Source organism: Doryrhamphus excisus, chromosome 12 (assembly GCF_030265055.1).
Source record: "Doryrhamphus excisus isolate RoL2022-K1 chromosome 12, RoL_Dexc_1.0, whole genome shotgun sequence".
In the NCBI taxonomy this organism is placed as follows: Eukaryota; Metazoa; Chordata; class Actinopteri; order Syngnathiformes; family Syngnathidae; genus Doryrhamphus; species Doryrhamphus excisus.
Window position 1 is genome coordinate 7,247,950 of NC_080477.1, and position 15,271 is coordinate 7,263,220.

At 40.8% G+C, this 15,271-nt stretch overlaps 1 protein-coding gene across 3 annotated transcripts; it reads left to right on the forward strand.

Annotated features, from left to right (window-relative positions):
- Positions 1–1,239: 1,239 nt before the first annotated feature.
- slc5a7a (solute carrier family 5 member 7a) lies at positions 1,240–11,662 on the forward strand. 3 transcript variants are annotated; one of them, XM_058088996.1, is made up of 9 exons: positions 1,240–1,407; positions 1,719–1,945; positions 2,312–2,425; positions 3,250–3,405; positions 3,492–3,640; positions 7,193–7,336; positions 7,483–7,636; positions 8,610–8,827; positions 8,911–11,662. In XM_058088996.1, exons 2-9 carry the CDS (start codon positions 1,762–1,764, stop codon positions 9,583–9,585), a joined length of 1,794 nt encoding a protein of 597 aa, XP_057944979.1. In that variant the 5' UTR covers positions 1,240–1,407; positions 1,719–1,761; the 3' UTR covers positions 9,586–11,662. The 3 variants fall into 3 exon arrangements, with proteins under 3 accessions (XP_057944979.1, XP_057944980.1, XP_057944981.1); XM_058088997.1 differs by having other exon boundaries at positions 1,743–1,945; XM_058088998.1 differs by lacking the exons at positions 1,240–1,407; positions 1,719–1,945; positions 2,312–2,425; positions 3,492–3,640 and having other exon boundaries at positions 3,378–3,405.
- The last annotated feature ends 3,609 nt before the right edge of the window (positions 11,663–15,271 follow it).

Here is a 15,271-nt window from a genome sequence, read left to right on the forward strand (position 1 = left end):
TGGGGGTATTCATTCTTACTTCTCTTATTGCAAAATTGAGAGAGATCCAATACAAAAGCTGTACAAAACATTGACAAAGAACATTGCTTTTATAGTAGTATGGGTTTTGTCATTTAAAGTCTGCTCATCCTGTGTTGAACTTTGACCATGTTGTTATTTAAAGAGAAATAACTGTATATATAAATAATGCATCAATGAAGTTGAGGAAAATTGTTTGAAAATTGTTTTCTTTAAACGACAGTAGGTCGCTTTTGTAATGTAATGTTCAAGGAAAAAGAAGAAATAAAAGATTTATAAAATGCAACATTGAGAGTAGATATAGAAAATAGAAAGATTATATATAAATGTATACTGGACCAAACAAAATATTTTGACAAACAATGTAAATGAATGCATATAGATTAAGTATATTTAGCGCGCAGACCTCACAGCTAGGAGACTTGGGTTCGATTCCACCTTCGGCCATCTCTGTGTGGAGTTTGCATGTTCTCCCTGTGCACGTGTGGGTTTTCTCTGGGTACTCCGGTTTCCTCCCACATTCCAAAAACATGCTAGGTTAATTGGCGACTCCAAATTGTCCATAGGTATGAATGTGAGTGTGAATGGTTGTTTGTCTATATGTGCCCTGTGATTGGCTGGCGACCAGTCCAGGGTGTACCCCGCCTCTCGCCCAAAGACAGCTGGGATAGGCTCCAGCACCCTGTGACCCTCCTGAGGTAAAATATATTAAAAATATATTTAAAAAGGCTTGGGCCTTCCTCTCAGCCCCTTGGGCTGTTTTTTTTTTTATAAAAAAAAAACCTGCACTTTTGTGTTAGAGTTAACAACACAACATATTACAGTAGAAACACATCACATTCTATGAATACATTTCTGATAATGTCCAAAATTAGTAATCCATAGAAAATGTACTGTATGATCTTAAGAAATTATAAAATGTCACATTTATGAACTCCATGTGTCCTCCAGCAGACTCTCCGGGTTTCTTTTCATTTTTCAAAAAAAGGTTCCAGTGAGTCAGCTAATTGCTAGAAAAACATAATAGACTTTGAGCATAGACAAATGCATGAAAGATTTGCTTAAATTGGCTTAAAATTGTGTTTTGTCTTCAAATAACATGTAAAAAAAAAAAAGTTACATTTGTAAGCCCATTCATTCTCCTTTGAAGTAAGTGGATCTCAGCATTGCGTGACGTGTCTCGGTGAAAGGTGCCCATTGGGGGGAGGAGGGGGGACTTACGGTTCTTCTGACGTGTGTTACCATTCCTCTGACGGCACCTACCCCTATCAAAAGCCCACAAAGTCACCCGGGAGAGCTCCGCTGTCTGTTGTCTCATTGGAGCGTTCCTCACAGGCTCTTGACGGAACCGTCTAAGGTGGCCAGCACATGCCTCTAGAAGCTTCTCAAGTAGGTTAAAATGCTTTTCTAGTAGTTTAGAGACACGGTCAGTTAGTTAGCATGTTTTTTTTCTGAAATTAACATGAGCCGTGGAAGTCGTTTTGTGCGTAATGCGCCAAATTACGCACAGACAGTTAACTAGAATACAGTAAAAATGTAATTGACGTGTATTGGAGCTAGTGTTGCCTTTTAGGCTTATTAACTGTTTTTTATTTGGATACGTATTCGCTCCGATACGCTTTTGACACTACTTTAATACAGTGTGCTTAAAAAAATATTCTTGGCACACGAGTCTCTGTGTTTCTGTGCGCGCACGACAGGTCTCCATGCGTCCTTGTTCTTAGCGCAAGACCCGGCGCGACCATGACCATCCATGTAGAAGGACTTGTGGCTATCGCGGTCTTCTACCTCCTCATCCTATTCGTGGGCATCTGGGCGGCATGGAAGAACAAACACTCCGGGGAGGCCGAGGGAACCGACCGCAGCGAAACCATCATGGTTGGAGGCAGAGATATTGGATTATTCGTCGGGGGATTTACAATGACAGGTAACTGGTTATAGTTTTCAGTAGTACTGAAGTTTCTTTTTTTAGTTTTTTTTTTTAGTTATACTGTTATACAGTACTCACTGGCCATTGCATTAGGTACACCAGCAAGTAGATCCATTCCAACTGTATCAAATCAGTCATCAGGAATGTTTTTTTTAATGTTTTATGTTTGTTTGATGCATGTACTTATACAGTACTGCAAACTACAATAGCTAAGTGACTACTGGAGTGGTTAGTAATACCACCAGGTCTTATTTAATCACAAACAAGACAAAAAAAACTGCAGATTACATTACAAGAAAATAACATGGAAAGCTATACTTGGAAAATGTGCTTAATTTGTTGTATTTTTCAAACAATTTTCAGCAACTTGGGTTGGAGGAGGATATATTAACGGCACTGCTGAGTATGTGTACCTCCCTGATAAAGGTTTGGCTTGGGCACAAGCTCCCTTTGGATATGCCCTCAGTCTTGTTCTTGGTGAGTGATGCTTGTTGCTATCAGTTACACCATTTGTGCATGTTTTTACCAGTTTAGACTCACAGGAATGTATTGGCTTGTGTCTTTAATTCATTTGTCAATATTTTATTCCGTGACCCTCTCCTGAGTCCCAAATCAATAGCCGCTGAATTGTATAGATCATATTTATTAACTTACAGTTTGCAGTGGTGTACAAAATGCACTGCATCATACCAAGATATTTTTAAATATCATATATAAATTGTTTAGCTATGCATTGATACAGTCCCAATCAAAAAAGTGCATTTGTGACAGTGTCAAGACATTATTTGACACAGCATTACAGTGTACCTAATGAAGTGTCTAATTAGTGTATATTTATATCTTGCAACTAAGACATCAATTCACAATAAATCTGGCAGCAAATAAATGCAAACACTGAGAAAAGTATGGGTGAGTATGATAATATTCTGTTCTAGATTTTCAATTTTGTTTCAGGGCTTAACAGTGAAAGCACAAGCAGCACATTTGAGAATTGCTTATGTTTTTGTGTATTGACTTTCCCTATTCATTCAAATGTTTAGGTAATAATTGAACGTCATAATAGTACAAACATGTAAAACCTTAAACTGTATTATGGAAAGCAGGAAGTGAACAAATGTAACAGTTACTGATTGTAAAAGTACCAGATGGAGGGGTAGGATTTAATAAGCTTTGCTTCTTCCTACTCCTTTTGGACATGTGGAACTGTGAACTGATTATGTGATGCATTCAATTGTAATCTGATGCATGTTCAAAATGAAATAAAAGCATTACCATTACCATGTCCATTCATTGTCCCATAGGTGGACTTTTTTTCGCTAAGCCCATGCGCTCAAGAGGTTACGTAACCATGTTAGACCCGTTCCAGCAGCTCTATGGGAAACGCATGGGCGGCCTTCTCTTCATACCTGCATTGATGGGGGAGATTTTCTGGTCTGCCGCCATCTTGTCCGCTCTCGGTAAGTTTACTACCGTCTAAGTGTAGTTCATGAAAATCACCGTCTGTGTCTCTGAGTGACGTCATCTGTGTCCGTTGTGACCTTAGGTGCCACTCTCAGTGTCATCGTGGACATCAACATCAAAATGTCAGTGGTCATCTCGGCTCTCATTGCCATCTTTTACACACTGGTAGGAGGACTTTACTCGGTGGCCTATACTGACGTTGTGCAGCTCTTCTGCATCTTTGTGGGTCTGGTAGGTCAATGCTGACAATTATTGAGTAATGTGCAATTATTGCTTATTTGTACAAACTTAAATTCACTTAAAATGTTGCTTTTGTGAGGGAGTTTGCTTTTTCTCGTTGTGCTTATGTTGGGTTTATCTACATAATCTGGTTTCCTTCCTCCAAGTGTCCAAAATGTGAATGTTTGGTTAATTGGAAACACTAAATTGCCCAGCATTGTGTTTGACTGCCAACTATTCCAGAGTCATTCCATTGTCAGCTGGGATAGGCTCCAGCTCACCCATGACCCTGAAAAGGATAAGCACTATCATAAATAAAAGAATGCTCTTGGATGGATATTAGATATTAAACATCACCCAAATAATAAGTCTAACTAGAGAAGTTCTTATTCATGCAGTACTTCCATCACTCTTCATGGGGCAGCAGTGAGGCGTACGTGTCACAGTGAGGAAGCAGTAGAAGAAGATTGTTCACATTTATTCATTCATTCATTTTCTACCGCTTATCCTCACAAGGGTAAACAAATATAATGCGATCAACTCAGAAGTAAATAAGTAAATGCTGTTTCGAAATAATACGTATAACCTGTGGAGGCAATATTAGACGAAACATCAAAACTTTAATGCAGTCCTTCCACTCATTTTGAATGCATGCACACAGAAGTGTGCAATTTTATACAAAAAATAATTTTTAATCATTTTTATTTGATACATTTTTGTTTTATGTGTACAAAATACTGTTGCTTTGCTGTGATACTAAGAGAGGTTTGTTTAAAGTTAATTATTTACTTTTTTTTTAACAATTTCCGTCAACGTTTCTGGATGATGAGGGTCTGTCTAAGCTGACACATCTCTTCAACGTTTAATGAAAGTCAGGAAGAGTACCTTTGGATTGACAGGCCAGAGTGGTGGTCCACCTTTTTAAGAAGGGTCACCAGATGGATGGTGTGTTCCAAATATAGGGGGATCACACTCTTCAGACTCCTATTCCATGGTGCTGGAGAGAATAAGGGTACGAACCTCAGAGGTTCAATGTGGTTTCTGGACTAGCTCTACACCCTTGCGAGGGTGCTGGATGTTTTTTTTATTTAAATTTTTATGGACAGAATTATCGAGGCACAGCTAAATCATCAAGGAAGTCCAGTTTGACAATGTGGTCCTGATGGCAACTTCGAACTGTGACCTTCAACGTTTACTAGGACGGCTTGCATCTGAGTGTGAGGCTTCTAGGATGAGACTCCAAACCACAGGCCCTGGTTCTCAGTCGGAAAAGGGTGCAGTGCTCCCTCCATGTTGGAAATAAGGTCCTGCCCCAGGTGGAGGAGTTTAAGTTTCTCAGGGTTGTTCACGAGAGAGGGAATGTGGGTGCGTGAGGCGGATCGGTGCAGCGTCTCTAGTAATGCAGACGCTGTACCGGAATGTTGAAAAGACCGCTGATCTACGTTCCCACCTTTGGGTGCTGACCGAAAGAACAAGATCGTGAATACAAGCGACTGAGTTTCCACCGTAGGGTAGCTGCAGTCACCCTAAGAGATCGGGCGAGGAGCTCAGTCCTCCAGGAGGGGCTCAGAGTAGAGCCACTTCTTCACATCGACAGGATCCATTTGAGTCAGCTCGGGCATCTAGTCTGGATGCCTCCCAGACACTTCCCTGGTGAGGTTTTTCCCGGGCATGCCGAGCCGAGAGAAGGACATGCTGGAGGGATTATGTATCACAGCTGGCCTGGGAACCCCTTGGTGTCCTCCCAGTGGAGCTGGACGAGGTGTCCAGGACCAGGTAGTCTGGACTTCCCTACTGAGACTGATGCCCCCGCGACGTAGACCTGCATAAGAGGAGGAGAATGGAATGGAACAGTTTCTTCCAGAGTCTCCAGAAGGAGCATCAAGTGATATTTAACCCAGAAGTTACCACCCAGAAATGATATTCACGTCAATGCATTCTCACTTGTTGTGCTCCAGTTCTGGATGAATTTCTGTTGTTTTTTTATATATTTATTCAATTATAATTATGGCTGCTCATTATGTTGAAGGCTTTTGCTGTAACCCTTGAGGAAATGGAGTAAGCTTCTTCACAACAAAAGACGCCATTCACTGCATCAGATGCGTCGGCATTTCAGCCAACAATAATAGTTTTGATATTGCCTCCGTAGACTGAAATAAGTCAACGTTCGACCGTTGAAATATGCCAATGTGACAGTATATTAATACACATTTTATATCCTCTGTTGTAGAATGCGTAGTGCTAACAAAGTGTTGGTTATGATACACTAGGCAGCTAACATAGTATCTGTTGTAGCGTGCAACAATAAATCGTGTTTGATTGCAGCTTCACTACGAAAACTGGGATGAAAATATGTATTTTCATGTTAAATTGCTCACTGTCACTTGTCTTAAAGTTTCAGTAAGTAAATCCATATTTATTATTATTATTATGATTCTATAAATCTTAGAATAGTAGTAGGGGGTTTCAAGTAACGTTCATCTGCTGCTCACTATTTTGCAATGTGCTGTCACTTATTGACAGTGAAAAAACATACAATTTTGTGTTACATCATACTCATCATGCGATTATAGTGTTATTATGGTGTTATTTGGCCATGTCAAAATCATATCAAAATCACAGATTCATTTCACTCAGATTTCATTGTTGTTTATTAATCAGTAATCATTAATGACAGTAATATGATAAAAATGTGTTATTAAGTGCTTTCATTTTGTTATTGTTTTCTTCAAACCTTATTTTGGTGTCACGAGCATGTTAAAACGCAATGTTTGTGGAATGTGTATGATAGTTTATATATAATATAGTTTATATTATATAGTTATAATTATAGTTTATATATAGATAGTTATATATAATCAAAGCATTCAAAGTGTGGTTCCAAGCAAAACTTTAAATTATTATTATTTATTCTAAATTATTTAAATTATTTGTACAAATTACTGTTTACGCTGCACATTGTTCATATTTATTCTCCACATTATTATTTATTATTTATTATTATACGGGAGCCAGGCAACAACATTTCATTGGCAATTTCATTGCTGTGTACTATTTAATCATGAGCTTATTATCACGTACTATTTAATCAAAAGACCATTTTGTTTCCAGAAAATGTTCAGTTTATTACATGTATTATATCTAAACAGTGTAAACACAATAATTGCAAAAATATTTCAACAATAATATTTCGTCAACAGTCTTATCATGTTGACAGAGCACAGACGGCAGCAAAACAAACGCTGTGTGTTCACGCTCATGCGCTGTTCTCTGATTGGTTGTTTCACGGGCACGATACCAAAGCAGCGTGCTCTGAGTGGACAGCTACGGGGGCTGATACTGGACATGGTTAAACTCTATATTTTATCAGTATCACTGCCCTGGGCATTGACACAGTATCATTTCGGCCTTTTCCCGTATCATTCATGGGCGCTTTCTAGGGTACAGGGCCAATTAATACTGTAGTATGTGATAAGCTGTGGTATCGAACATGTATCATTGCATTTTGAGAGCAGGTAAATGTGTTAAGTTGCATTCATTTTACTTGTTGGTGTCCGCCTGCAGTGGATCAGTGTACCGTTTGCGTTGAGCAACATGGCTGTGTCAGACATCACAGTGACCGCTGTCAAGCAAGTGTACCAGTCGCCATGGAGAGGCAGTGTCAACAGCAGTGACACCTGGGTCTGGATTGACAATTTTTGTCTTCTGGTACCGTGATCTTTCTTATTTTTTTAAAATTTTAAATGAAAATCATATTGTGGAATTGACTATTGTTGATGGTTTGCTGGTTTACTTCCATGTGAGTTAAAATTCTGTTCACAAATGCGTCTAATTGGAGTGTCATTTTAATCCAGATGCTTGGAGGTATTCCTTGGCAAGTGTATTTCCAAAGAGTCCTGTCTGCTTCCTCTGCTACGTACGCACAAGTCCTGTCCTTCCTGGCGGCTTTCGGATGTCTCGTCATGGCCGTCCCCTCTGTTCTTATTGGCGCCATCGGAGCCTCAACAGGTTTGGAAGTTCTTACACAAGCTGGCATGTGCATGAAATATGTTTTGTGTATTTGTGTGGTTTGTGTCGCTCAGGATGGATCCATGTCGCCCACAGATCTGAGAGAGCCGGGGTAAATAGCAGCTGCTTCACCTCATTCATTATGTAGCAGAAATCCATTTTAAATATTACATCAGAAGGAGGCTAGGGACCAAATTAGTGGATTGATGTACAGATTTCTCAGTGTCAGCTTTGTATGTGTACACCTGGACACTTGAATATATATATACAGTATACTGTATCTTTGCGTATTATCTTATATTCTTCAAATTGTGGCTTTTTTTTAAGTCGCTCCTAGACTTATAATCACATTTTAAATAGTAAAATTATTATATTACATGCACATATTACATTAACCTTTAATGTTTGTGAAGTGCTGGCTACTTTTAAGTGACCGAGGCCCAGTTTACTGCCTCTTATAAATATAGAAAATACATATTTTTACAATATTTATTAAAAATGGGCTGCACAGTCAGGCATCTCTGTGTGGAGTTTGCACAGATTTCAAGCAAATACTTTTTTTTATTTTTTATTATCATTTAGTAAGCAGATCAAGTGGTTAGCACGCAGACCTCACAGCTAGGAGACCAGGGTTCAATTCCACCCTCGGCTATCTCTGTGTGGAGTTTGCATGTTCTCCCCCGTGCATGCGTGGGTTTTCTTCGGGTACTCCGGTTTCCTCAAACATTCCAAAAACATGCTAGGTTAATTGGTGACTCCAAATTGTCCATAGGTATGAATGTGAGTGTGAATGGTTGTTTGTCTATATGTGCCCTGTGATTGGCTGGCGACCAGTCCAAGGTGTACCCCTCCTCTCGCCCGAAGACAGCTGGGATAGGCTTCAGCACCCCCGCGACCAAGCAGTAGAAAATGAATGAATTTAGTAAGAATAGTAATTCAACCCTAATTATGCTGATTCATCTCTTGCACTCAGACTGGAACCAAACAACATATGGAGCCATTCCTCCTAAAGACAAAGAAGAGGCGGATATGATTCTGCCCATTGTTCTCCAGCACCTCTGTCCGCCGTTTGTCTCTTTTTTCGGCCTCGGTGCCGTGTCTGCTGCCGTCATGTCATCTGCAGACTCGTCCATCCTGTCAGCCAGCTCCATGTTTGCAAGGAACATCTACCAACTGGCCTTCAGACAGTCGGTCAGTGTTTATGTGGAAAAACACACACATTCATCCGTCATGATTTTAATTTAAATACGTGTCTCACTCCTTTTTCTCCACAGGCATCAGATCGTGAGATCGTGTGGGTGATGCGCGTCACCATCTTTGTGTTTGGCGGCCTCGCCACATTGATGGCACTGGTTACGGGGACAGTTTACGGACTATGGTACCTCAGCTCCGACTTGGTTTATGTCATCATCTTCCCCCAGCTCCTCAGTGTGCTCTTTGTGAAAGGCACCAACACGTACGGCTCAGTGGCTGCTTACTTGTTTGGCATGGTGCTGCGTATAGGCGGAGGCGAGCCCTACCTTCAGCTGCCCCCTTTTATTTATTACCCCGGTTGGACCATCGAGCAACGCGAGCATCACGTCACGGGAGAAATGGAGGATGTAGTCATCCAAAAGTTTCCGTTTAAGACAGCCTCTATGCTTGCTTCCTTTCTTGGTAACGTAGCATTCTCCTATTTGGCCAAGTATCTGTTTGAAAGCGGCAAGCTGTCGCACAAGTACGACTTTCTCGACGCAGTCGTGTCCAAGCACAGCGGCGAGATCATGGATAAGACGACGCTTGTGACTCGTGGCAACAATATCGGGCTGTCTGAGATGGCGCCTGTCAAACCGCGGCTGAGTGTGACCTTGGCGGCCGCCTTCACGCGCCGTGACACGCTGCCAAAAGAAACGGTGGAGGAGGAAGAGGAGGAGTCAAGCCCCGACTCCTCCCATCACGATGAAGAATAAAAGCCTCAGGATGTGATTTCTGAAATCTGGTCAAGCTGTCAATCACAAAAAGAAGACAATGAGCCAACATCCTCTCACGGGACAGTGAGGTACCACACTGACTGGTGGTGACTGGGATACGGGTGGCTTTTCAGGAGTAATACCTTCTCACTAATCTTCTTCTTCTTTCTCTTTCGGCTTTTCCCTTCAGCAAATCAATCACCTCCATACAACCATGTCTTCTGCATCTATCTTTCTCACACCAACTACCCTCATGTCCTCCTTCACTACACCCATAAACCTCCTCTTTGGTGTATATGGTAGGAAATTGGACATCTGCTTCATACACATCTTCTGCAGTGGTAAAAATTGTCTAATGACAAAGCAATATCCCACATATGTAATATATTCTTGAAAATAATTAACAATAAAGCAGACGACAAAGGAAATTATGGCATATCAAATTGTTTTAATAACATTACTATTGCTTTTTGTCTTTGAATAATCTAAATTCATCATCCTTTGCAATACTTTTTGTACAAGATGGTACTAAATTCCAGTGAGAACAGGCTCATCAGGATACATACGTAGTGTAGCAGCTTATTAATGCATATGAGGTTCTCTCTCTGGAGAATACCATAAACACTCCTACAGACGCTCAAATAGATATTCAGTAATATAACCATCTTTTTCAAAGATGCGGTCAATTTTATTATCATAATTTTGTCTCAGACAAAATAATCAGATGATATGAACCTGCACAAGTATAAAGACGAGATGAAGCAGTTTGACAGAGCACAAACAATAGTTTGCAAGTTGGAAAAATACACCTTTGCAAAACTCCCAAAGGAAAATCAGATGTGCAACAGGGGGAACCGATGTGGTGAGCAAACTAGTTAAGATATTGTGTTGCTCTACTGTGGGGTGATGTGGGGTCACGTTCACAATGATAACCGTGAGTATTATTATACTCAAGGATACTGAAGTTAGAACCAGGAGCAAACATGGTTTTAATATGAAATGGATTGTGATGCCATAAAATGAACTACAGCAAATGACTGCTTATGTTAGGCCATGTCCACACGAATACAGATATTTTAAAAACGCATATTTTCGGGTGTGTTCTGGCCTCTCCTAGACATGCAAACATAGGTTTTTGTCCTTAGAAACAGATCCTTTGGGGAACTGCTTCAGCATAAAAATGTATTTACTGATCTCACGTTTTTAAACGTATAGTTTAACAACAAAAAGTTCTTGAATCTTGGGTTTCATTTTGTTCAGCGGTGATCCCAAAAAAATTGTGATATTTTCTGGGCGCCTTGAACGTGAGCAGTGATTTTAGAGAGACCATGTCAGCTGTTGTTGCTTCTTCCAGCTTTTTGTTAGGTCAAAATGTCCAAGCCAGCCAGTGAATGTGTTTTTATTTTGAGAGATGCACTTGTGGACGGACATTTTTCTAACAGAGTAGTACGCGTTTGAAAAATCAGTGCTTGTGAGGACATGGCTTTCGATACAGAGTGACAGGCACGGGCATGTACATTTCTGATATAAGTATAAGATAAGATAAAATAAACACACCATGACTGGATCAACTCATCAGTCAAGCTGAATAGAACCTACATTATACAAGCAATAGTAAAAATAGTCGACTAGTTCTCTTTGAGAAGCTGATTTCACGTTAAGCATCAATGTAAAAATGTCCATGACATGTTTAAAAAAAAATAGTGTTTATTCAACTGCCTTAATGTAAATCATGTGAACAGATATATGTTTATTTGGTCAAATTGCAGTGAAAGACCATTTAAATATGAATGTAACCGCCAATCATCTTATTGTCTCAAGAAATGTAATTGCTGTTTGTGTATTTTATTTTGCAAATAGTCAAATGGTGGCCGAATAATGCTTTTTTGGGTTATCATTGTGTAATGTGTGTGTTGTTCACAGACTTGTACAGATTATTTTCTCTGTGAGGTGTATGTTTGTATAAATATGGAGGGAAAGATGTAGCGATAACAAATTGCTCTTTAGCATTATTCAGATAAGATGGAGGGATGTTATCTAAATGTTTATTTATTTTTGATGTCATGTAACAATAAAAGTGTACCATTACAATGGCAAAAAATATATATATTAATATACTTTGGTATAGTGTGATATTGTTATTTCATATTATCTAAAATGTTATTGTCGTTATGTGCTTGGTTTTTGTTTATTTCTTAATTGTTTTAGTGCAATTAGAAATGCAGTATGTTCTTTTTAGACAAATTATTGACCAAAAATATATTCCCGTGTTTTATGCACTTGAGTAATACTGCATTTTTGGAGCCAGGTCAGGAATCTTTTGAAATAGCTCATTGTCTATTTTTGATATTTCTATCATTTTTAATTTGACTTTAAAAGTGGTTATGTTAGAGCTTTCTTTTGTGGCGGCTCTTCGGCCAGTTGGATGGCAGACAGAGAACATGTCTGAAAACGTGAGTGAAATTACGATCGCTTGGGTTGCATCTTTGTCCCCGTTCATGGCCATAGTGAAAGACGGTGTCTTAAAATAGCTCTCCTTCCTTGGTTATTTACATTATCTTAAGTGCTGTACTCTCGTCTTGGACCCGAGCAGGAGCCACTTGGGTTTGGGCGGGGCTGCTGGTGGTCAGCTCTGAGGCACTCGGATGGGAGGGGTGTAGCATGCTGGCGCCTGTTGTCATAAAATCCACCAATGGTAATGTACAAGTATGACGCAGCTACCCAACCCATTCTCTGCACCTCCTCCTTCATCATAAGTGTCCTTTTTGGCGTCCTTGAGAAGTAGGACCAATCCCATAAAATGGACAGAGGAGAGGGTGGGGGAAGAAAGAGCATCCCATATCCATTCATGGCGAGTGCCTCACTGAGCACTCTCCATAATTAACAATTATGAAGGAAAACTGTCGCTTGCCCGAGTCAATCCATTTATTTAGTGCTTTACGGACAACGAGGAGATGGTTGGGGGAGGGTTTTTGCGTAGGACTCTCCGGAAGGGAACATTTGGACCTGAACCAAAACAGAGTCATTCATTCACAACGACTGGGTATTTTTAGAATGCCCTACGATGTCTTTACAAAAGTCATTGATAATTTGGCTGAAGCAGGTTTTTGTCTTAAATTTGAAGTCATCAACATCGCTTTGACTCACTCATATTCTAAGCATGTCTAAAAAGGTTGATTTTACAGATTTTGACCATGATGCAAACTGAAGACTCTCACATCCACCCTTCAGGCCATTTTCAATTCAGGCCAAGTACAAATGATTTGGTGGGCACCAAGGCAAGACTCTGCCAGACCTCCTGTAACCACCTCAGAAACATCGTCCACTACTCACCCTGGCTGATGCAGAAAAGCTCGTCCATGACTTTGTCTCCTCCAGGCTGGACTACTGCAATACACTCCTCATCAGGATCCATGGCGAGACCACATACGTCCAGAACAGCACTGCCAGGATCCTAATGAGGACCCACAAATACGATCACATCACCCCAATTCTGACATCTCTTCATTGGCCTCCTGTCCCATTTAGAATCAAATACAAGGTCTCCACATGCCCCCAAAAACCTCAAGGAACTACTTACTTCCCCAGAGACCCTCCGCTCCACAACCAAAAAATTCCCCAGGACTAAGCTTCACACCATGGGCAACTGGGCCTTCTCTCCTCCCCGATCACCTGAAGGCCCCACAGACTGTTAAGGTTTTTAAAAGAAACCTCCATATTTCAGCTGATAATGGCAAGAGGCAAATACAAGGCAAAAACGGTAGTTTATCATAACGTACAAGCAACCATTTCTATTTGAAAGCCTGTCTGCAAATTACGATACATTCATCTTCATATGTCTAGAGTTTTGACATGTGGGGCTCTAATTTTGAAAACCAAGTGTAGGCGTGACTCAAGGCCAACTTTGCAAATTTTGTGAGCAGTGCTGCGCCGCGCACCCACGCCTCCATGCCTCCCACCGGTACAAGTGGCAACGACGGAGCAGAGATGGCATGAGAGGGTTTAACACAGCCGAGTGTAATCTTAACCAATCAAATAAACGCCTCTGATTGCCTTTAAATGCACCGGACTGGACTGCGTATCATTCACCTCATGGGACACATCATCTGTTCCTGACAGTTATATTAATCTTTGGTGAGCTATTTTGTCACAAAATTCTCACTGCGCCGAGCTGTAAATGTGGACACCTCCCATGGTGCGCCGCCACGCCCATTTCGGTGCAGTCTAGTCTACCAAATTGGCTGCATACAGTGGTGCACTGGATTGAATTACCCCTGGTGGGGTACCCCATATTCCACCACCCTGTGCCACCTTGCGCTGCATCACAGAATTAGAGCCCAAAATGTTTTGTTTTTATTTGCAGAAATTCGTCTCTTGGAAGTGGACAAAAAGCTTGTCAAGAAATTTCATGCACGGTAGCCGAAATTGCCTTTTGCATCAGAGTTTCTTGGAAAGACAGATAATTATAATGCTTCCTATTTTGCCTCTCAACAAAGGAGGTTGCATTTTTTCCCTCTTCTCTCTATTATCTTCCCTGCTTTGCTTCTACGTCTCCTTTTAGTCCTGTCTCATACTTTTAAGAGCCTCTCTCTGCAATGTTGTTTAAAACTAAATCATGGAATTGATTGACTGGTCGCTCAACGCATTTGACAAGATCTTTTCGATGGGAAGCTCTGGTTCGAGGGAATCTGTCTGCCCTAACGGAATGGTAACCGATGGGTACATGATGGCCAGTTGTGGGAAGTGGTGTCATGTGCCTGCCTTTCTGTGCAGGACATTAAATGCATCTACCTATTCGGAACCATGATAACAGGTCTGGTGCTATTTGGATTATACACTGCGTTGGTGTATTGCAGAATTCGTAAGACAGCAGCAGCGGTTCAATGCGGCCCAATAGCTGTCTGTAATGATGGATATGGTGGTTAAATCTGTTAGCTCTGACTGTGATATGAATCACAACAAAGCCTTACAAAGGCAGATGGATCGATAGGACTAAGAGTAGCCGGGTCTATTGGAATGTAGTTACTAACTATCCACTACTCAAACAAACTACTTCATCAAGAATACACAAATTTACAAGAATAAAGAATATCATATTATAATGAGGGTGGCACGGCGGTCGAGTGGTTAGCGCGCAGACCTCACAGCTAGGAGACCAGGGTTCAATTCCACCCTCGGCCAATTTAATTGGCGACTGCAAATTGTCCATAGGTATGAATGTGAGTGTGAATGGTTGTTTGTCTATATGTGCCCTGTGATTGGCTGGCGACCAGTCCAGGGTGTACCCCGCCTCTCGCCCGAAGACAGCTGGGATAGGCTCCAGCACCCCCCGCGACCCTCTTGAGGAAAAGCGGTACAAAATGAATGAATTAATATTATAATGAGCGAAAAAGTCATAATCTGATGTCATAGTTGTATTATGAGAAACAGCCATTTTCTATACAGCTTGTCCTCACTAGGGTCGCAGGTATGCTGGAGCCAATCCCAGCTGTCTTTTGTCTTCTATCCTTTCATTTTTCACTATGTGTCCCTCGGTGTAAAACATTTGGACAACCCTGCTATAAGCAATATGGACAGATTGATTCTCTCTCCTTTGAACAGAAATTATGTCATGACATATGTCAGCCTATACTGTATGTGGAGTGCTCTTCTGTAAACATTTCTCAGTATATTCTTGAGAATACAC